Source organism: Cibotium barometz, chromosome 28 (genome assembly GCF_041138505.1).
Source record: "Cibotium barometz isolate CiBa-2024 chromosome 28, ASM4113850v1, whole genome shotgun sequence".
NCBI lineage: Eukaryota > Viridiplantae > Streptophyta > Polypodiopsida > Cyatheales > Cibotiaceae > Cibotium > Cibotium barometz.
In genome coordinates this window covers 43,737,934-43,760,633 of record NC_141073.1, presented here as the reverse complement: position 1 = coordinate 43,760,633, position 22,700 = coordinate 43,737,934, and the positions used below count along the sequence as shown (strand labels likewise).

Below are 22,700 nucleotides of genomic sequence, written 5' to 3'. Positions count from 1 at the left end.
TACCATTTGCCATAATCTCGAATGACATCCTGCATGCCCATAGTAAAACGGTCCCATGCCCAATCTGCATCCAGTGAGGCATGTAATGCAAGACAATCAATAAGCCTAACCACCATAGCTTTAAAGGCTTGATGTTTGATGTAACTATTATTGACCAATAACAAGCGCTTGCATGGTAGTGGTACATCATGCACTGGGAGACCAAAAAACAAAGTCATACAAAGGAAAATGATCCGATAACCGCAGACTGAAATCCAAGTTCATCTCACAAGTGAAAGCATCAAATTGCATTACACGCAGCATATACCATCGATCCAGTCGAGCCCAATACTGAGTAAATGCATTGTGATGAAAAGTAAACCCAATACGAGCAAGCAATAAATGTTGCCACAAATCACAAGCATGTAAAGAATTAGTCATCTCACCCAAGCTTGACGTTCTGTCATAAGCATATGTGATCGCTCCGTACTATTGTCCCTAGGAGCAAGGGAATTGTTAAAATCCCCACAAAGAAAAGCATTGCCCATCCAAGGGTAAACAGCCAAATAATTCCACATAGCAGCCCTGCGAGCCGAAGTTTGAGAAGCATACAACGAAGAAAATTCATATATAACCCCAGCAATCATGCACTGGACCACAAGGAAATGACCATGTGGGTCATTATAAGCAACCTATGGATGTAATTCATGGTGTATCAACATAGCTACACCAGAAAAAGCTTGAGAGCCCGCATAAAAGATACAAAATCCCGCAAAGTAACCTTCACTGCTTGCCAAAGAGTGCTGGTTGTGTTCTTGTAAACAAACAATATGTGGCTTAGTCGTATTTATGTAATCCCAAAGTAGCCTCCATTTATTTATATATTATAGAGACCTTGGACATTGTAAGTAACACATTTGACCGGTATATACATATATACAAGAGAGAGAATTCTGATAGATCAAGCCTCAAACTGCATGGCGGCACCAGGCAACCTGTACATCCATAGCATGTACATCCTCAATCATACAATCTGGAGCAGGATTAGGAGCAGGAGTGTCAGACGAAATGACATGTATAGAAGTCTGAGATAATGGATCAGCATGAACTACGGCCGACCAAAGCCGGCCTACTCCAAAACCATCAACTCCCAGAACTTCCTTTGAGGAAGAGGCTGTCTCTGTCCAATTGCGACTGGCCATGGCTTTGGGCCTAACTATCTTCTTAGGAATCTGCCAATTCAATGAAGGGCCTTTATCCCCCCTGTCGATGATAAAGGGGCTTTCACCCCAATTTGCAGTTTGTTCCTTGTCTTGGAGGGGAGGGGGGGTATTGGGCATTTTAGCCTTGCCTTTTTCAGCAATAGTGGGGGACGAGCCAACCCCCAAACCACGAGTTTTTGGCATCCCAGTGGGTCGTGACATAGAATCATCATTTGGATGAGCAGCTGTAGGAGGAGGTTTCAATAAAACTTGCGGGAATTCAGATTGCATATGGCCAAACTTTCCACACTCAAAACATGAACCCGCAAAATTACCCCATTTCAATTTAAAGAAAACCTGCTGTGAGAGCATACCCATCATGTCCACTTGCAAAGCCACATGTGGGGGAGTGGGTTTGTCTGTGTCCCACAACACACAAAAACGATTAACATTTCTAGTAGAACATGGCGAGCAAACCACTTTTCCAAGGGCTTTTGCTAGATACGGCAATGCATGCCTGCAATATAATGGTAGATCAACTACCTCAACCCAAACATGACATTTGTGGCGTATAAGACTTTGATAGTCCTTGGTAGGCAACCAAGGATATACATGCACCAATTGCGTCCCAGAAAACAAAGGGGATTTTTCCAGAAGCTATTGTTTGTATCGAGTGTCTGTAAATATAACCTCATAGAAGCCTCTGGCCGCCTTGTAGCATCCCACAACAACACAGCCTTTAAGCAAAGATTTAAGCCATTGTGCAATATCTCCAGCATCACGCATGCGTCGTCCGAGGAAGAATAATACAACAACTCGCTGAGCCAAACTCATAACAGGTGCACAACACTTGCCCTGGAACAGAAACATGAAACTCGGGCATAGGCTCATCTCCCCATGCTTGATTGATCTCAGAAAAACCCTCGTGCAAAGTATCAGCAATGGGCTGCAGCTCAGGATTAGCACAATAGTCTTGTGCTTCATCAATAACGACCTGACGACGCTTGAGATCACGTCTCTTATATTGCTGAATTTCCATGACTTGAAAAACCCACACACAGAAACACACATAGAAATGCTGCTGTACAAAACACACACACACACACACACACACACACACACACACACACAAGCAGTGGATAGTGATGGGGAGAAACAGTTAGGGTTAGGTCATGTGTGGGAGAGACATACACAGAGAAACAACAAGGGAGAGAGAGAGAGAGTTGTGGGGATAAGTCAACTCATGAGGCATGAGTGTGTGACTCCCCTATCACACATGTATATTGCACTAGTACACATAGTGCACTTAGTACATTAAAAGTACTAAGTGTACTATGTACTATAACTTATGGGCTTGTACACACTATAAGGGTGGGCATAACGCCTTTACCCCAACAACCTCCCACTTAAAGGCAAAGTGCCCTTAAGTAAAGGAAAAGAAAAAATCAGCATGTACATGATAATATACAAGGCCATATCAAGGCTGAAACTGGCCTCATCCAATGCCCATCAAGTGTCTGCAATGAGCAAACCGCTCCGGAGGCAAACTCTTTGTCAACAGATCAGCCGGGTTGTCATCCGTATGAATCTTAACAAGCTGAATTTGCTTGTTCTCTATCACCTCTCTGATGAAGTGATACTTCACATCCACATGCTTCGTCTTTGCATGAAAGACAGGGTTCTTTGCCAACTGAATGGCACTCTGACTGTCACAATGCAACAATGGAATATCCCCTGTATAGCCCAAATCAACCACTAACCGAGATAGCCATAATGCCTCCTTGCAAGCCTCTGTGGCTGCAATATACTCGGCCTCTGTAGTAGATAAGGCAGTGCACTTCTGCATCCTGGATATCCATGACACAGCACCTCCTGTGAATGTAAACACATAACCGGTAGTAGACTTCCGGTTATCTGGATGACCGGCATAATCCGAATCCGTGTAACCATGCACTAATGCATCCTGTTTGCCAAAGCAAATGCACATATCCTGTGTGCCCTTTAGGTATCTCATGACACCTTTCACTGCTTCCCAATGCTTCTTGCCAGGGTTGGCCATGTATCTAAAAACCACTCCCACTGCAAATGCAATGTCCGGCCTAGTAGCAACCATGGCATACATGAGACTGCCACAAGCTGAAGCATACGGAATCTTGGCCATATCAGCCCTGTCTCTATCCGACTGTGGGCTGTCCATAGCACTGAGTTTCACATATGGAGGCAAAGGAGTACTAGTCTTCTTCCCCCCGTCCATATTGAACCTCTGCAAGACTTTGCCAATGTATTCCTTCTGAGACAAATACAACACATGCTGATTTCTGTCCCGAAGTATCCGCATACCCAAAATGTGATTTGCATCACCCAAATCCTTCATATCAAAGGTTTCATGCAGCCTCTTTTTCAATGCATCCATCTCTTTACGAGATTTCCCGGCAATCAACATATCATCAACATACAAAATGAGAATCAAGAGACTGCCATCCAAAGCTTTCTTGGTGTACAAGCAGTGATCTATGTCACTTCTCCTGAATTTCTGTGATTTCATGAATGTATCAAATTTATGATACCATTCTCTTGGTGCCTGTTTGAGCCCATAAAGACTCTTTTTCAGCTTGCATACAAGCTTCTCCTTTCCACTTACTGCATAACCCTCTGGCTGCTGCATATATATCTCCTCATGGAGATCACCGTGAAGAAAAGCAGTCTTCACATCCATCTGAATCAAGTCCAGATCATCATGCGCAACCAAAGCTAACACAGCTCTAAGTGTGGTCATTTTGACCACTGGAGAGAAGATCTCCTCAAAGTCCACACCATATTCCTGCTTGAAGCCCTTAGCCACTAACCTGGCTTTGTATCTTGGCTTTGCATCTGGTGCAACTTTGAGCCTGTAAACCCACTTGCATGGCAAAACCTTCTTGCCTGCAGGCAAATGCACCAACTTCCAAGTTCCATTTTTATGCAGAGAATCCATCTCTGACTTCATGGCACGCTCCCAAAGAGCCTTGTCTGCCCTCTGTAAAGCCTCCTTATAACATGAGGGCTCCCCACAGTCAGTAAGCATCAAGTAGTCAACCCCTGGAACAAACCTGTCAGGGGCTCTGGAGGGTCTTGTGGACCTCCGTACCCAATGACCATCATTTGCAGGTTGCTGTCCAGCCTGCATATCACCCATTGGTGGCTCCTGTTCCATGTCATAAGGCTGAAATATCATGCCCGGTATCTCCTCTAATTGTGGTATATCCATAGGGATATCTTCTGCCATCTCTGGCTGTCCATTTGGACCATTTTCAGCACCATTTAAGGGCTGGTTTTCCTGCTGTAATGGCTAATTTACAGCCCTTTGTTGTTGTCCATGATGTCCATCATCATCAAAGATGACTCTGCCAGGCTCCTGTTGCCTTGCAGGCTCCTTATACATGCATGTTTCATCAAAAATGACATCATTGCTGCGTATGATCTTTCTATTCATGGGATCCCAAAGTCTATACCCCATTTCACCTCTGTCACCATATCCTAGGAATATGCATTTGTGAGACTTGGGATCAAGTTTGGTGCGCATTTCCCTGCGTATGTGCACGTACGCAACGCAACCAAACACTCTCAAGTGCTTGTATGACGGAGGCTTCCCTGTCCATACTTCTTTTGGCACTTTCCCACCAAGCCTCGTGTTAGGTGACCTGTTTATAAGGTGAACGGCTGTCATAACAGCTTCAGCCCAAAAACCATGAGGTAATGCAGCATGTGACAACATAGAACGGACCTTCTCCTGTATGGTCCTGTTCATCCTCTCTGCTGTCCCGTTTTGTGGAGGATCATAAGGAGTAGAGAGCTCCCTCTTGATGCCTTTAGCATCACAAAAGTCCTGAAACTGTTTGGACATATACTCTCCACCATTGTCGGAACGCAAAGCCTTCAGTGTTTTGCCAGTTTGATTCTCAACATGAGCAACAAACTTCTGAAACACTGAGAATGTATCACTCTTCAAACGAAGAGGATAAACCCACACCTTGCGTGTGGCATCATCTATAAAAGACACAATATATTTTGCCCCTCCCAAAGAAAGCTGAGGCATCTCACATACATCTGTATGCACAAGCTCTAACTGAGCATCTTTCTGTCCAAGAGCTTTCTTGTGGGGGCACTGTAGTTGCCTACCATATATACAATGCTCACAAAATTGAAAACTTGAAAACTTTAGAGAAGGCAAGTAACCCAAACGAGACAATTGCTCCATTCCCTTGACACTCATGTGTCCCAACCGGCTATGCCACATAGAGATTTCCGGCAGCTCGGTTGCATTTACATTAGCATGGTGACAAACACCTGCATGCATGAAGTAAAGAGTGTCCACCTTAGAGCCTCTGGCAACAACCAGTGAGCCCTTACTAATTTTCCACTTTCCACTACCAAATGTGGTAACATAATCAGCATCATCAAGCTGTCCAGTAGAAAGCAGATTCTTCTTGATCTCAGGCACATGCCTGACATCATGGAGCATAAGCTGTGAGCCATCTGAAAATACAAGCCTCACATCACCTCTGCCAAGAATCTTGCATGCATGGTTATCACCCAAATAAACCACTCCTTCATTGCCAGCAGTATACCTGACAAACAAGTCTCTGCAACCTGTGACATGAAAGGAGGCACCTGAATCAATGATCCATGAGTGCATACCATGACCACCTGTAAGAAGTGAATGGGCATCAAGTGAAGACGTAAAGAGGACCTCATCCTCACTGCCACCTACATGTGACACATTGATTTCTTCAATCTTGACTCCACTTTTGCCCTTCGGCTTTACATCTTTGGCTTCATCCTTGTCTTTGTCTTTGCCTTTTCCCTTTTCTTTTTGATCATTTTTCCATTTGTAGCATTGCTTTTTAATGTGTCCCTTCTTGCCACAATAATGGCATTCCAAATCCTTTTTGGAGCGAGACTTGCTCCTTCCCCTTTCTTGGCTTTTCCCCCTTTGCTGGGATCTCCCACGTGCATTCATTGCATTGGACTTTCCAACAGAGTTGTTTTTCCTGTTCATCTCTTCTTGAAGAAGAGCACCCTCAACATCTGCATATGACAGCATAGCATTCGAATTGCTAGTGGCTGTCCTGAATGTGTCCCAACTCTCTGGCAAAGTGCATAAGAGAAAAGTGGCTTTGAACTCATCGTCCATTGCCAACTTTTGATTAATGACCTGGCTGACAATACCATTAGATTAATGACCTGGCTGACAATACCATTAAACTCATTTAGATGGGCTGTCATAGACGCCCCTTCCTTCATCTGAAGACCTATGAGTTTCTTCAACCAATACACTTTGCTTGAGGCACTTTGTTGGGCATACAAGTCCTGCAATCTCTGCCACATTCCCCAAGCTGTCTTCTCTTCACGAATGCTGAAAAGTAATGAGTCTGACACAGACAACATGATAGTAGATCTTGCCAGCTCATCCATGTCTTCCCACTCTTCAGCAGTAAGAGAAGCGGGCATCACACCCCTTTCTTTGATAGGCTTGTGCTGCTTTTTTTGGAGCAACACATTGTAGCACTGGGTTTGCCAAATATCATAATTATGCGAGCCTTCAAGCTTCTTGATGTGAAGCAATGAAGAGCTCTCACCTGTGGTTGCCATAGCAAAATGCAACCTGTCAATGCCTGACTCCCTGCAAAATGTGCAAACACTGCACCAAAAGCACACAAAGTGCTCACAGTTTTTCTCCCAAGCTTTATCTCCCACTGCGGAAGCACAAATGCAACTTTTCTCCCACTTTATGTGATGAAAACACCAAAATCTGGTTGCTGCAGATTTTGGACAGCACCTTAAATGTGCTCTTTTGCCCTTCCAAAGTACTGTACAGCAGTACCAAGTGCTGACCAATGATGTACCAAACCTGTACCGGCAAGTACAGCAGCTGAAATTGAACCTTTTGGTCACTCAAAACAGTGTACAGCCATGCCAAAACTTGCACAAAGCTGTGCCAAATCTGTACCAGCAGGTACAATAGCAATAAATGCTCTCCTGGCTGTCCAAATGAGTGAAAATCAGACTTTTACAGTCCTGTACACTGCATACAACAGTTCCGAACAGAAATTGGGCAAAAGCCCCTTGACTGCAAGCTGATTTTTGAGGATTCAAGGCATAAATGTCTTGCCTGCTGCTTTGCCAAGCTCAACAAGCATAAAAACTTGAAAAGCCCCTTGATTTAAGATCAATTTCTGATCATACATGGTACATTGACGCACATGAAGGCATCCAGAGTGTTCACGATGCTTCCCCCTGGCCACATATACATCCAATACATGAAAGCCCCTTGATTTACAAGCACATTGAGTGCTTGTAAGGCATCAGCACATTATCCACAGCATCAAATGCGATTGCCTGCATGCAAATCAACCAAATCGGCACAAAAGCCCCTTGATTTGCACTGCAATTTGCTGCAATTTTGCCCAAATGTGCGATTTTTCACATCATACAGCATGTATGAGTGCTTAATTGCACAATTACATCAAAAGCCCCAAATTTAGACATCCAATTTCCTGCAAATTGATCCTGATTTTGACCAATTTCCTGCAAATTTATCCTAATTGTGACCAATGTCACCCAATTTTGCCAATTTTGCTCAAAAATTGAGCAATTGGGCACCTGTACCTGCTCAATTGTTGATTGTACTTGCTCAATTGCAAATCCCAAAAAAAAATTGAAGCAAAATACCTTGTAATTTTTTGATTTTTCTCTGATTTGCAGGCGAATTTGGTGCTGATGCTTGATGCTGATGCTGATGCTCCTGCAGATGTGCAGGTAGGGATGGCTGGGTGACAAACTCCTGGTTTCCCCTCTTCTGCAGGCCTTGAAATCCGAAGTTCAGAGATGAAAAATAACTTCTTCACACAGAAGGCGTAGAGTGAATCTCCGCTGGTGAACGTCTTGTGGCCGGCACCGCTTTGGACACCAGCACGGGCGAGATTCTGTGGCAGGGAAGCACCAACGCGACCGTATATGGTGGCTTTGCGTTTTTTCTCTTTTCTTCGCTTCGCTTCTTGCGCTTGCGCTTCACGCCCAGCCTGCGACCTTCCACGCTTACGGCTGCTGCCTTCGCCACTCGCCTAGGTGGCCAGCCGACTCCTTCACGTGCTGCTTTCGCTCAACGCTCACTCACGCCTAATGGTTGCTACTAGCCTTCGCCTGCGTAGTAGCCGTCTCATGCCCAGCGCTACACGATTTCAGTCGACGCTTGCTGCTTTCACTTTGCTTCGCCGTGCGCCTTCTACACGCCTGAAGTCGACGGGCTCCTCTTCGCTTGTGTTTCTTACTCGCTCACGTGGTGTTCGCCTGGCTGCTTAGCCTACTAATGGCTGCCAACGCCACAACCTGTTCCTTGTACTCATTCAAGGCCAGCCCAAGTCGCGTGTAGCGTCAACAGTAGACCTCGTGGCTGTTGGGCAGCCCACGCTGGTTGGCTGGGCAGAGAAAGGCAACCAAAAAAAAAGAACAAGGCGACCCTCAGATCAGAATTCAGCACGACCAGTACGACTGCATCAGGGAGAAGAGGGAGGGACCAAAGCTCTGATACCAGTTGATGGGGAGAAACAGTTAGGGTTAGGTCATGTGTGGGAGAGACATACACAGAGAAACAACAAGGGAGAGAGAGAGAGAGAGTTGTGGGGATAAGTCAACTCATGAGGCATGAGTGTGTGACTCCCCTATCACACATGTATATTGCACTAGTACACATAGTGCACTTAGTACATTAAAAGTACTAAGTGTACTATGTACTATAACTTATGGGCTTGTACACACTATAAGGGTGGGCATAACGCCTTTACCCCAACAGATAGGAGAAAACGCAGAAAGGAAGCAGTATATAAAGTAGGCGGCAGATTTTGCAGAGAGTTCAGAAGCAGCAATAAAGAGGCGAGCAGCATGCTTAGTCTTCACACAGGTCGTGAGCGAGCAGCTATCACGCAGTCGTAGGCACACGCGATCAGCTACCAGATAGGACGCAGACGCATGCGAGCTCCTCTACACACACACACACACACACACACACGTAGACACTAAGCAAAGAAGATTAATGCTAATCCTATGTTTAGCAAAGACATAGAAGAAAAGGAGAGATAGACCTAATCTATTGTATATTGCCAAAACATGCTATATATACAATGATCTTGTTGATTCACAGCTTCATGATACATACCAAAGATCCTTGTAGTCCTCTACTTGCAATCGGACAAGAGAAGCTCTTGTTGACCCACCATTGTGTCCTTGCTGCCTTGTCGACTCTAACAAATGGATCCTCTTGATTTTTGAATGATGATCCTAGTGAATACCTAATGATCCTATTTATAGGATGTGGAGAGCTCCACGTCCTTGGGAACTATCGGGCTGACCTAATCTTCCTTCACATAGGATTTGGAGAGATCTACCTCTAGAATCTGCTCTTCGGGTTCAAGTTCGGGTTGTGGTTCTAGTTTCTTTGCCAATGGATGCTCTTACAACACGATAGAATCCTCTACTCCCTTGGAAATCCCTGTGGCACTAGAAGACACTGAAGAGAAGGAGAGATAGACCTAATCTACTATATATTGCCAAAACACGTTATATATACAATGATCTTGCTGATCCACAGCTTCGTGCAAATGGTCTTGTTGATTCACAACTTCTTGATACATACCAAAGATCCGTGTAGCCCTCTACTTCAAAACGCACAAGAGAAGCTCCTGCTAATCCAGCATTGTCTTTGCTGCATTGTAGACTTTGACAAATGGATCCTCTTGATCTTCGAACGATGATCCTAATGAATGCCTAATGATCCTATTTATAGGAAAAAGGTATGAATTCGTAATCAAGTTGGTTTTGCCTATTTTCCCCACAAAACATAGTCCAAAAAGTCATAATTTGTGTCCAAAATTTTTTTTTTTTTTTGGAAAAACGATCCTTCTATTAGTTAATGAGAAAACGCCATAAGGCTACAAAGCTCACCTCACAAGGAGGGATAATAAACACAGTGAACACCTGAGCTCCACCCCCGTGGCTGGCCGCTCTCTGGGGGGGGCTACCTAGTAGTACATGCGGGAGGTGAGAAGAGCCAAACTGGAGGCCTGTAGTGCCAAGTGACATCCTCGCCCCTCGCGATGAGGAAAGGGCCAGGCTGCCAAGTGCGGAGGAACGCCTTGCGGCGACCTCTCATGCGATCCGAGTCGCCCTGAAGTTTCCCACAGTGTCCTCTCAAGGTGTGAATGATGTCCACCCAGAGGGCCTGTATGACCTCCGCCGGTGGAGTCGCCTGGCGGTCTATGGCCTCCCTACATCGGGCTCTCCATATGTGCCAAGCCGTCATGCTGCTGATCATCTCCCATCTGTGCCCGTCCCCCTCCTGGGAGGCTGCCGAAGAGAAGTCTGGCGTCGGAACCACCGCCATCGCCCTGTCAGAGACCTGGATGGTCACACTGCCAGGGACGTCCTCGTATCCAAGGGCCGGGCCGCTGTCCGTGGCCCAAGCCACCGCACCCCACGTCACCATCATCTCACCTGGCGAGCCTGCAAAAACCATCCTGAGAGCGTGCTGCCAGACCTGCTGTGCCTGTGGGCAATCCCATAAGCAGTGCCGCTGCGACTCCTGTGCATGGCCGCACGGAGGGCAGGACGCTGGGTGTCTGCCAAAAGCTAGCCAAGCCCCCACAGCCAGTCCTCTATGCGCTGTAAGCCAGAGAAAAAGCGTCACCTTCCGGGGCCGGAAGCTGGCCCAAAGGCGCTGCCAGAAGTCCCTAAGGAAGGCAGGGGAGAGCCCCTGTCGCCGCCAATGCTCGGCCGCCGCCGGGGTGCCCGCTATCCTGTGCCTCTGGATCCGCCGCCCCAGCCTCGCTGTGTACTGAAAAAAGGGGATGCCTGGGCTGGTAGGGGCCGAGTAGGGATCTCACCAAAGCCACTCACCTGGATCCCACTGAAGGCGAATAAGAGGCTTGCTGTCCCAAGCCCATAATCTCCAAGAAAAGTCCTCCCCTATCGAGGCCGGTGAGGGGTCTACATGCTCCCACTGTCTCTGATGAAAGCCAACCACCCGCACCCTCTAAAAAATACAACCTTGGAGCTCATCCAAATCTAGTCGGGTCCCCTGAAGCTGGCCTCCCTCTCCCACCTCGAAAGTGAGTGGGGCGACTCTCTCTGCTGAGCCGTAGACCGCTAGAAGGATCTCATGCCGAGTAAAGACGCCCATCCACTGTGGAGGTGGAGGGTCCTGTACTGGAGTCCGCCACTCCCGGGGGATGGCCGCCTCAATGTCCTGCCTCATCAACTCTCTGCCCCTCATCCCGCTGAGTCTCCTCTCCTGAGTCTCTAGAGGCAGCTGCTGAAAACATATCCAGTCGTCTAGGGACTGGGCTGGGTCGGAGCTCAACGGGCCCCACGACACGTGAGATCGCGATCCAACCATATGACCACTGGGAAGTCGGATCAAGGGGTTCCAGATCAATGGTTGCCTCAGGCGCTCCTCATCGGTGCCCGGGGGAGTCTGGAAGAGTGACGGCCTCAGATGCTCCCATGCCCTCAGAAGGCTAGCTGCAAAACGCTCCTCGAAGCCAAGGCCCACTCCTGTGGATCGCTGCTCTGTAAAGATCCACCTGATGCTGGGGGTCCAGGGGCCGCTAAGAGAAGGAGTGCGGCTGAGAATCTTGGAAACAAGAAACTCCTTCCACGGCTTAGCGCCTGGTAGGAGGCCACGAACCACCAACTTGCCAAGCAAAGCTCGGCTTTGGCAAATAGGATGAACTATGCCCAGGCTGCCTCTCTCCCTCGACTGAGTGATCACAGCCCATGCCACCTTGGCCTTGGCGGGCCGCCCGTCGCCACCGGACCAAAGAAAGTTCCTGATGAGCCTCTGTACCTGGCCAATGCACGCCCGAGAGAAGGCCCAGCAAGAAGTGATGTACCACATGGTAGCAAGCAGAACCTGGTTGGCCACAACCACTCGGCTAGCCAGAGATAAACGAGCGGTACTCCAATACAGAAGCTTCTTCCGAATGCTCAAAAGAAGGGGGGCTATCTGCTGCTCCGGAGATATGTCAATGCCCACATAGCATCCCAAATAGCGCACTGTAGTGCCGGGGGGCAGCCACTGAAACCCATCTACTGGCCTCCAAGTCGGGGGGGGGGCACAGAACTGACCCACAACCCACACGACTTGTGCCAGTTGATCAAAGCGCCCGAAGCTCTGCAAAACCTGTCCATGGCTGAGGCGAAGCAGCGGAGGTTCTCCTCCCCTCCCTGAAGATAGACAGCAGTGTCATCCGCAAACTCCGAGTCTAGGAGCTCCTCCGAGGTGCGGATGGGGAGCTGGAGGCCCCGCAAACCTGTATCCTGTGCCGTCAAAAAAGTGCTCATGGCCTCCGCCACAAAAAGAAAAAGAAAGGGCGCCAAGGGGCACCCCTGCCGCACCGAGCGCGAGAGTTGGAACCTCTCCGCGCACGCCCTGTATCAGCACCTGGCTATGAGCCGATGTGTAGAGTGCAGAGACCCCACGGATCCACTGAAGGGGGAAGCCCATCCTCTCCATAGTGCCTTCCAAGAAGGCCCAGTCCACCCGATCATATGCCTTCTCGAAGTCGAGGAGCACTGCCAGATCCTCCTGCCGAAATCTAGCCAAAGCCGTAGCCTCCCAGAAAGAGAAGATGTTATCCAGGATGCTCCTATCCTGGATGAAGCTTGTCTGCGTGGAGTGGATGATGTCTGGAAGGTGAGGCTGAAGCCGCCTGCTGATCGCCTTAGCTAGGATCTTGTAGGCCGTGCCTAGCAAGGTGATCGGTCTCCACTGTCTAACCTCCAGTCTGTCTCCTCCCTCTTTGGGATCAAATGAATCAGCCCCTCTGCCATGCTGTCCGGCATGTCTCCCGACTCCATAATCTCCTGAAATGCCAATCTGAAACCCCTATGCAAGAGACCCTAGTACCTCTAGAAGAAAGCCACTGAGAGACCGTCCTCTCCTGGGCATTTGCCCCGGGGAAGTGCCTGAAGAGCCTCCTCTAGTTCCGTATCCGAGAAGGGGGAGAGAAGGGAGTGCTGCAAATGGGCCGGCACAACCGGTCTCATGAAGCTCTAGACTGCCTCCCGAGCCAGCAGAGAGCAGATCCCGAGCCAGCAGAGAGCAGATCCCTGTAAAAATCTGTGGCTATCGCCCGAACCCTGGGGGGATCCACCACTACCTGGCCATCAGCCTGCCGAAGACGCCTGAGACCCTCTCGTCTAAAGCGAGGCCCTGTCGCCTCAAAGAAATCTCGAGTCACTCTGTCTCCAGCCTGTGTCCAAAAAGAAGCCCGAGCATGGAACGCCAATCTCCTATACCAAACAAGCTCATGCGGGCTGAGTGTAATCGGGTCTGCAATAGGTCCGTGAGCCCCAGGTCACTGAAGTGGTGAGAAAACTCCAGTATCTGATCACGCAAAACTTCCTCTACAGAGTTGCAATCCTATGCTGTGTCTGGGGCAACACTGAGAGGAAAGGAGAAGGCCACCATGCTGCTCACCACTGAAGGAGAGGGATGGCACACCACGCAAACTTGCAAGGGCGCGACCAATGTCTCGAACGGGCCAGCATCCAGCTGGAGACACCTGAAAAAATCATAATCCACTGGGAGCCCCATCACTCGCGGGGGCCCCCCAGGGGAGGCTGGAGAGAACTCTGTGGGTGGCGGGCGAAGCTAGGATCGCCATCTCCACCGGCCCGGAGTGGCGGTGGAACAGCTGCTGGACTGAACTCTGGCCTACCCAGCTGCGTTGCCCCGGGGCAGTAGGTGGTCTGGCGGAGTATCCTGGAGAGGCCGAGGGAGGGATGGTGGCTCGCGGAGAGGAGGGGGGAGAGCGAGGAGAGGATGGAGAGGCATCTGCCAGAGGATAGGTGTCAGGGGGGGCCGCCGGGGGAGGCGGGAGGGGGGGGGCTGGGGGGGGGGGGGGGAGAGGGGGGGTGGAAGGAGTGCTCTCCGAGTGAGGGGAAGAGGAGCCGGGGGTCGCAGCATGCGGCCCGGGATCCTCAGGAATCTACTCCATGGAGGGGGCGGGGCCCCCCGCGGGGGGAGGCGGGAGCGGGGTCTCCACGTGGGGGGCTCCACCGGCGGCCTCAACGGGCACTGAGTTTGAATCCTCGTCCATCGGGGTGGGACCTGCTGGCCGCCTATCCCTGACTGGAGCATAAGTGCGGGTAGGTGCCTGGACGCCAGCCGGAGTCGCCTGTCCGCCAGCCTGTGCTGCCTGCTGGCGTCTGCGACGGTCCCTGCGGGCCGGGCGTTTCCGCCGGCGAACCTCCTGCCATCCGCCAGCCTCCTGGGTCTGCGCGGCATCCTCCGCCGGGGCCTGCTCATCAGATGATGGCGCCTGCTGAGACGAGCCAGGGATGTCCGTTCTCTGAGGTGGATTGCCACCCCTCGGGCCTCCTGAAGGGGGTCCAGAGGCGGCAGAGCGTGAAGGATGAACCCCCTTGCGGGGACAGGCGCGTGCGAGGTGGCCCATCTCCCGACAGCTGTAGCACTGGCCGGGGAGGCCCGAATACTCCACGCGCTGTATGAGATGTCCTCCAGAAAGACAAGGGAGGAGGATCGTCTTCGGGAGGGACTCCGGTGACGGAACCACAACACGAATGGCCGGGAGTCTTGCTGCCCGAGCTATCACTGAAGCCGCTGTCTGAGGCGTCTCCACCACCTGTCCGAACGCCTTGCCAATGGATGACAAGAGGGGCAAGTACTCCCTGCGGAGTCCAGGAAAGTAGATAGTGATGGGGAAACCTGTCGCGCCTGCTAGCGGGTCAGAAGCGGGGTCGAAACCGTGAGTCCATCGCGCCAGGAATGCCCGGGATGAGCGGAGGGCAATGGGGCTCCGAGCCAGCACCATCTGAGCTGCCCGGGGGGACTCGAAATCCACCTGGTAGTAGCCACGTCCCAAAAAATCGACGCTAACGATCTTGGCAGGCACGCCAACGAGGCTGCCTTGCAGAAGGTCGCGAAGCTCTCTCCGCATAGGAAGCTACCCACTATCTTGCATACCAAGGAGGAGGCCTCTAGAGCGGATACTGTGGAAACAAACAACTGATGATCTGCAGCTGTGAACTCCAGACGGAGACCGGAATCGGCAGGGGTAGTCGGAGCGGCTTCCATGGAGTCCTCCAGAGGGAAAAGGCCAGAAACCGGGGTCACCAACGGGAGGGACACAGCCCTACGAGGAAACGGAGAGGCGGAGGGTTAGAGGATAGCGGGGGCGGAGGGGGGGGGGGGGGAGGGGGGAGCTGAGGTGGGGGGGCTAGCGGTGGGGGGAGGGGCGAGACGGAAGGGGAAGGCGGGGGGGAAGAGCCGCGCAGCGGAGGAGAAGGCGGGGGGGGGTAGAGATGGCGGGGGAGAGAAGCGAGGCGGAGGAGAAGGCGGGGGGGTAGAGATGGCGGAGGAGAAGGCGGGGGGGGAGAAGCGAGGAAGGAGGCGGGGGGGAGAAGCGAGGCGGAGGAGAAGGCGAGGGAAGAGATGGCGGGGGAGGAAGCGAGGAAGGAGGCGGGGGGGGAGAGATGGCGGGGGAGGAAACGAGGAAGGAGGCGGAGGAGGAGAAGGCGGGGGGGGGAGAGACGGCGGGGGAGGAGGCGAGGAAGGAGGCGGGGGAGAGAGGCAGAGGAGAAGGCGGGGGACAGGCGGGGGGGAGAGGGGGGCCCGCGATGGCTAGAAGCAGCGGGAGGGGAGAAGAGGCGGAGCTCGCAGGAGCAGATTTGTGTCCAAACTATGGCCAATAGGTGTCCCAACCAATGGGCGATGTCTTGGGTGCTTCCGGGAATCCGTAGGGTTGCAAAACCGCTCTAAATCTGCCCATATATTTGCTAATGAGAATATACATGTCTATGAGCAACGGGATTAAGTAGCCTACAATTGCTTTTTCTTCTACAGAAGTTGTACGCTCAGTACAAGAAGGCGGCATGCTTTTCCTCATACAAGACAGTCATGTGAGGAGGATTCTTGGGGACATGGGAGCAATCGAAGAGCAGCCAACAAAGTTGCAGTGCGACAACCAGAGTAGCATGGCGATTGCAAAGAATGCTGTGTTCCAGGCTCGCACAAAGCACATCGAGATCCAGTATCATTTTGTGCGCGATCTTATCATACATGAAGAGATCGAGTTGGTCTACGGCCCATGACTACGGAGAATCGTGTAGGTCACCTACGGGTGGACATTGAGGAGGGGTGTTGGATTTCAATGCTCTGCCCTCATCTACGTGACTGCATGCGACTGTGGCTAAGCCACCTTTATGAGAAGAAGCTATTTTGTGTAAGAGTAGCACAGATGCCTGGCAGACCCACTCCACGGGCTAGATGAGCCTAGACAGCTTCTAGTAGGATCTAGAAGCTTCTAGACCTAGATAAGCCTAGAAGCTTCTAGACCTGGATGGACCTAGAAGCTTCTAGCTCTAGATGGACCTAGAGGCTTGTAACCGCCTCATGGGCACTATATATAGACCCCATTAGGCAGCTTCATCATCTATCCACTGATTCCACTCATTCCCTTATCTTACCTTCCTAGCTTTCAAGCTCCCTTGTTCTCTAGCATTCGGCCTTCCGTCTCTGCATCTTTCCAGATCGCCATCAGCGCTCCTTACATGGGTGTAAAGAATGCCGCCATCAGTTGTATCGTCTTGTTTGCAATGATCAGATTTTTTCTTCTCCATATCTATCGCTCTAAGTCTTGTTCTGTGGTGATCCTGCTGTATTGTGTTAACGCAAAGTCTGTAATTTCTTACACAATGAGCAAACACCTCGAGAGCATCGTTGTGTGCTCCTTGTCTATAGGCAGGTGCATGCCTAGCAGCTGTTTGTATAGGTTTCTTTTGATGCAGAAGTCCATAGATGTCAAGCACAGGCATTTGAAGAGCCATATAACCAGGTCACATGGACTGGTCCATTTTCACAACAGAGGTGCATGTGTAGGCCATAGGTTGACTTTGGGCTTTGCTTATACCAGTGAGTTGACAGCTTCTGTACTTCTGCGGCTTCTGCCCCTGGTTTCCCAGAAGAGAGCATGAGGTATTTAAATAGATGTATGGCTTCCACTTAAGGGTCTACTTTATTTCTTTTTACCTATGATTATTGGCAAGTTTAATCCTAGGAGTATTTTTCTCTGCTTGCTTGTACCTGTGATATTAAGCTTTTCAGCCAGTGGTAATGAAAAAACGAAGACAAAGTTTGGATATGTCATGGCACAAACCTGATGCCGACAATGTACTTGAAGTCATATTGCAATGACCTTAGAATATATTTGTGGAAATCGAAAGCAGCATTTCCTGGCATATGGTTCTTGATCATGTTCAAAGACAAACATCAGCATTACACAAGAACATTCCATTACCGTATAAGATTCAAGAAGACAGATTCTATATTTGTGGAAATCAAAAGCAGCATTTCCTGGCATATGGTTCTGGATCATGTTCAAATGACAAACATGAGCATTACACACGAACATTTCATTAACGTATACACATGAAGTAAGCAATAAATAAGGGTCTCTTTTCTGAAGGAAAAAAAAAAAGAATTTCATACTTGAGAGGGCATTTAAAAAGATAGTGATGAGTTTCCCCTATCTTGCATAGCTAGCACATGCTCCAACTGCTGTTACAAGATTGTGGATCCTGGCTAGGCCCTTGAGTAGAGAATGAAAGTAGACTCTGATTGGATCTATGACAATATTCATAGTAGGTGATGTGTGCCTCAGCTACCCTGGTCTTTCAATGAACCATCAGTGGTAATCCGTAAGTAATGGTCCTTGTAAAACATTATCTTTGTTGAAAAATGAAGGCACTCAATCAATGTCCCATGAGATATGAAACTAGAGGATGTTCATCTAAAAGGTTTGATTCGGGTCCCACCAAAGTGCCTATACAGCTCTAATTCTATGTCAACCGCCACCCTCTCGGCTAGACCAGATGCTTGGTTCTGATCGTTGGTATCATCCCATTCAATCCTCTCTGGCTCCCTAAAACAGGCAAGATAGGATTAGCTTGGCACACTAAAATATGTCTTGGACCAAGAAAGGGCTTGTGCATAAGGGCATCCAACAACTGAATGACGGCATTGCTGCACTGAGATTTGAAGAGCTTCATTTTCTGTGTACCATTACTCAATGGGTCTTTGGTCCAGTGTTTTGATGAGGAGAATCTTTTGCTGCTTGTGCACTACCCCCCATAGAGATCAAAAGCACAGGAATGATGGGAAACAAAGAAGTGGGAAACGCCACTCCTCAGGGTCATGAAGAGGAGTGTTGTTTAGAATTAGTGCAAGGTCTACATTCCTCCCAAGCAAGTCCCAAGCAAGTGGCATGGCTCCACGTGTTTTTTCAGGATCGTGTCGTAACGAGTACAAGAGGCTGATTCTCACAATCGGAATAAGATACAGGCTCGTATGTTTGTTGCAAGAGAGGCATGCTTCTCTTATGAGTGTAGGATAGGCTAAGGGCTTGTGTCTTTGATGAGGGCATTGAAAAAAAAAACATTGCTTTATATAATTAGAGATCTATGATAATGTTGCAATTTTCATGTGATTCAGCTAGTGTGAGTTTGTGATTGATTGGGTCATGCGTGAATGGTTGGAGTAACTTTTTGAAAAAAGGATGCGAGGATTGTCTAGCTCCAGTTTGGTCACCTTCTTTGGAATGTTAAGAGGAGTGCCGATGAGGATAGAAACGAAGATCTTTCCATGAGAGCAAATGTAGTGCAATGCCCATGAAGTGGTGTAATGGGAGATGTGTAAAGCATCCCCATAATATCCTACAAGTAAAATACAAAGTCAAATGGAGAGAGAGAGGGAAGCTTTTAACATTGTAGGAACAATCCCCAGAGAATTAAACGATCTATCGGATGGGAAGTGAGATTCGAACACAGGACGTATTTAATATCAACTCCATGAACTAACCACTTCTGCCATATTTGGGCAGCATTTGATGAGAGAAGCTTTAAACAACATAGGAACAATCCCAAGAGACCGAAACCATCTATCCAACGGGAAATGAGATTCGAACATAGGACATGTTGAATATCAACTCCATGAACTAACCACTTTTGCCACATACGGGCGGTAGAAGGGTTAGCCCATTTTTGTTTATTTACCCACACACCCGATGAGAGAAGCTTTTAACGTCGTAGGAACAATCCCGAGAGAGAGAGAGAGAGAGAGAGAGAGAGAGAGAGTATACCTTAATGAATCCATGACGAAGGGTGTGGTAATCTATTTCAGTAACTGAATTGTGAAATTGTTGGAAGAAAGCAGCCTAGAAAACCAAAAAATCTCCCATCAACAATCAAGTTTTAGAACAAAATAGAGATCTCTATAGAGAGTGGGAAAGCAAGAAGTAAAAGCTTTTGATTTTTCTTCTTTTTAACTTAGTGCTATGGTTTTGAAAAGATGGGACAAACAAAAACTAAATGTAGAATGAAAATATAGAAGGTTAACATAAACTTGTAATTTTCAACAAAAGAAACAACTTTTTCTAGAGGAAAAAGAAAAGGAAGCTTAATGAATACCACATAAGCTAGAAATGGGACTATCCTCCATTTGCTTGCTACATGTGCTTGCACAAAACTCGTCTCCCTCGTAAGTCTTACACCACCTTATCAGTAAAACAAACACTTGTGAACGCTTATGATTGTGCAAACAATGATGAGTGTCATTAAAATATCGACTCATAAATATTCATCTAGTCAAACATTCTTAATGAGATAGAGAGAATTGGTACAAGAAATGGTGCAACCACCATGCTGAGTGACTTGTTAAATTCTATGAGGTGAAGTCCATAATAAAAAAGACATTTGATATGTAAGATTATAATAACGAGGGTACTGGAGTGTATCTAGACTCTTTTTTGGTGGTCTCAAGAGGGTCACCACTTGAGAAAGAAAAAAAGAAAGAAAATGTTATCAACATTTATGGAAGGCCAAAATGACCTATGAGACAAAATACAAACCATGAAGGTCTTAAGCCAAATTTATTGTCTAGTAAACAAAAAGAAGAAAGATTCAACTAGTCAACTAGTGTAGCTACGAAATGTCCCGCATCCAATACATTTAAAAATCATCATTTGGATGTGTTTCTTGCTTTGAATTAGGCTTTCAAAAATCCTCAATAAGAGCTTTTGCTTCACGGATTGCCCTCCATTTGTCTTCTAGTTGGGCTACTCTAACTTTGGCTAGTTCCACATTCTTTTGCTTAAGTTATATTGGAGTATCTAGAATGCGTCTTTAATTATTGTGGAACTCCAATCATGTCTAGTTTAATGAAGAAGGTGACTAATGCATGATTACCTTGTTGTGAATACATATTTTCGTTTCATCTTCCAATCAATACTTACATAGCTTCATGTAGTCTCTCTAGAGAGCCATACGTCTCTGCTCCCAACAACGCACATTAGCCTAGACACATGTGGTTCTTATGTTGCCTACTTTTTTGTACACACAAGGTGTTGAGAAGCATGGATTGAGGTCTGCTAATGACAATCAACTTTCTAATGAGATGTTAATCTTACTCTAATGACAACACAATTAACAATGCTAATCTAAGGTAGATGATACCTTAGTGAACTCATGACAATGAGTGTATGCTAATTAAATTACACTCAAGTTAATTAGACTCTAAGATAGATTAACTTGGACACATAGAGATAAGTGCAAGTATATGCTCATTGCTTGAAAATGATTCTCTTTTATATGAGGAGGTACACATTTTGGTTTGCACATCAATGTGGGATAATTCCCTTTGCTCATGTGGCTTCATGCTAGAGTTTGCTCTTGCTTGGGTACTCATACTCACTCCTTACCTCTTCCTTGTGTTCAATGGCACCATATTTCTCAACACCCCTTCTTGGTGCCATTTTTTAAAGGCTACTGCTAGGTAACTTAGAGCCTCTTTTGGCTTGGTTACTCTCTAGCTCACAAGTTATTTTAGAGATGGTCAGGTTGATTTTCACTCCCCCAAGGTGCTACTTTGACTACTCTCTAGTGGTTGAGTATTCTCAAAACATATTAATTTACTTACTCATTTGGTGGCTTTTACAACATATAATTTTAGGTTAGGATAGTGGTTAGTAGCTCGTTTGTTGCTTAGTGAAACTACTTGCTTGAGACCTTCTTGCTCTTGCTTGATGAAGATCCCGTATTGCTTCCTTGGCTTGATGTAGATGTGGTAGCCTTCTTGGTTGCTTCGACCTCGACTCCACTTTTTTCTTCTTCTTCTTGATGATGATGTTGCCCTGGTTTCTTAGACTATTATGTCACTTGGTGTTGCCTTTTTCTTGATGTTACCATTGGTGTAGAACTCGTGCTCTTTGCCACTTATGCTTTTGCTTATGCGCATGCACTGGTTGCAGTGTTTTATAAGAAATTTGCTCTTCATTTTTACACACAGAAATAAACTCATGGATGCTTGCTTATACTCGTAGCTTACAAATTACTCGTAGCTTACAAATTTTTGGTGAGAAATATTTGATGATGTAGACGTCAATGTTGTAGACTTAGTTGATAATGCCCAATTTGGAGAATATTTCATCAATGGTGCAGTGTTTTGGCATACAATGTGTGAATGTGTGTTAGGCATGTGAACAGTCCTCATTATATGGCTAAGGTTTCAAAAGTCGATTTTTAACCACAAAGAAAGCAAGTGGCTCGCTGTAGGTCGAGGTAAAGAATGGAACAAGGTGGCCACTTAATTGGTAGCGTGCACATCCGATGTGGTAGGCGAAGAGTGACACGGTGCAGGCAGAAGTGGCACTGCAGTCGTGGTAGGGCAGAAGGCTGCTTGCACGTGGCACAACACTGTGCACTTCTGTAGATTTTTTTCTCGATATTCTGATTACGATATTGCTGAGAGGCGGGCATCACGTTGCTGCTATATCTCTTCATTGATGCTTGCTTGCTCTCAGCTGCTTGTGCTGGAATTGCTCGTTTCTCTTCAGCTGCTTGTGCTGGAACTGCTCGTTTCTCTTCTGCTACTAGAACTGCCTTGCTGCTGAACTTTTGCCATGTGTTTGAGCTATGGAGATGCGTTGAAGATGAATTTGCCCTCTCTTCTTTTCTCTCTCTTACTAATGATAAACCTTAATGAAACAAGGAAAAGAAAGAAAGAATAACCTAATTCTATTTTAATCACACACCAATTACTTACACAGAGAGTTTGTTGAGCTTGGACTAGAGCTTCACCCTCTCTTCTTCTCTCTCTTACAAATGATAAACCTTAATGAAGCAAGAAGAAGAAAGAAAGAATACCCTAATTCTATTCTAATCACACACTAGTTACTTGTTAATACTAAAGAACTAAGCTAGGGGAGCGAGACCTAAGCTCTGATACCATGTTGGGAAGCATGGATCGAGCTCTTCTAATGACAATGAACTTCCTAATGAGATGCTAATACTAATCTAATGATAACACAATTAATATGACTAATCTAAGGTGGGCGATAAGTAAGTAAACTCATGATGATAAGTGTGTACTAGTTAAATTGCACTCAAGTTAATTAGACTCCAAGATAG

General features: G+C 47.6%; 1 protein-coding gene across 1 annotated transcript in view; it reads right to left on the bottom strand.

The window, feature by feature from the left end:
- The window catches only part of LOC147622843 (MLO-like protein 10), a 52,909-nt gene that overhangs the window by 16,327 nt on the left and 13,882 nt on the right, over positions 1–22,700 (bottom strand). Inside the window, exons 7-9 of the mRNA XM_086822483.1 lie at positions 19,704–19,789; positions 19,376–19,450; positions 17,396–17,484 (exon numbers count right to left, since the gene is read on the bottom strand). Coding sequence (XP_086678609.1) covers positions 17,396–17,484; positions 19,376–19,450; positions 19,704–19,789 — 250 coding nt within the window. The remainder of the gene's footprint in view (positions 1–17,395; positions 17,485–19,375; positions 19,451–19,703; positions 19,790–22,700) is intronic.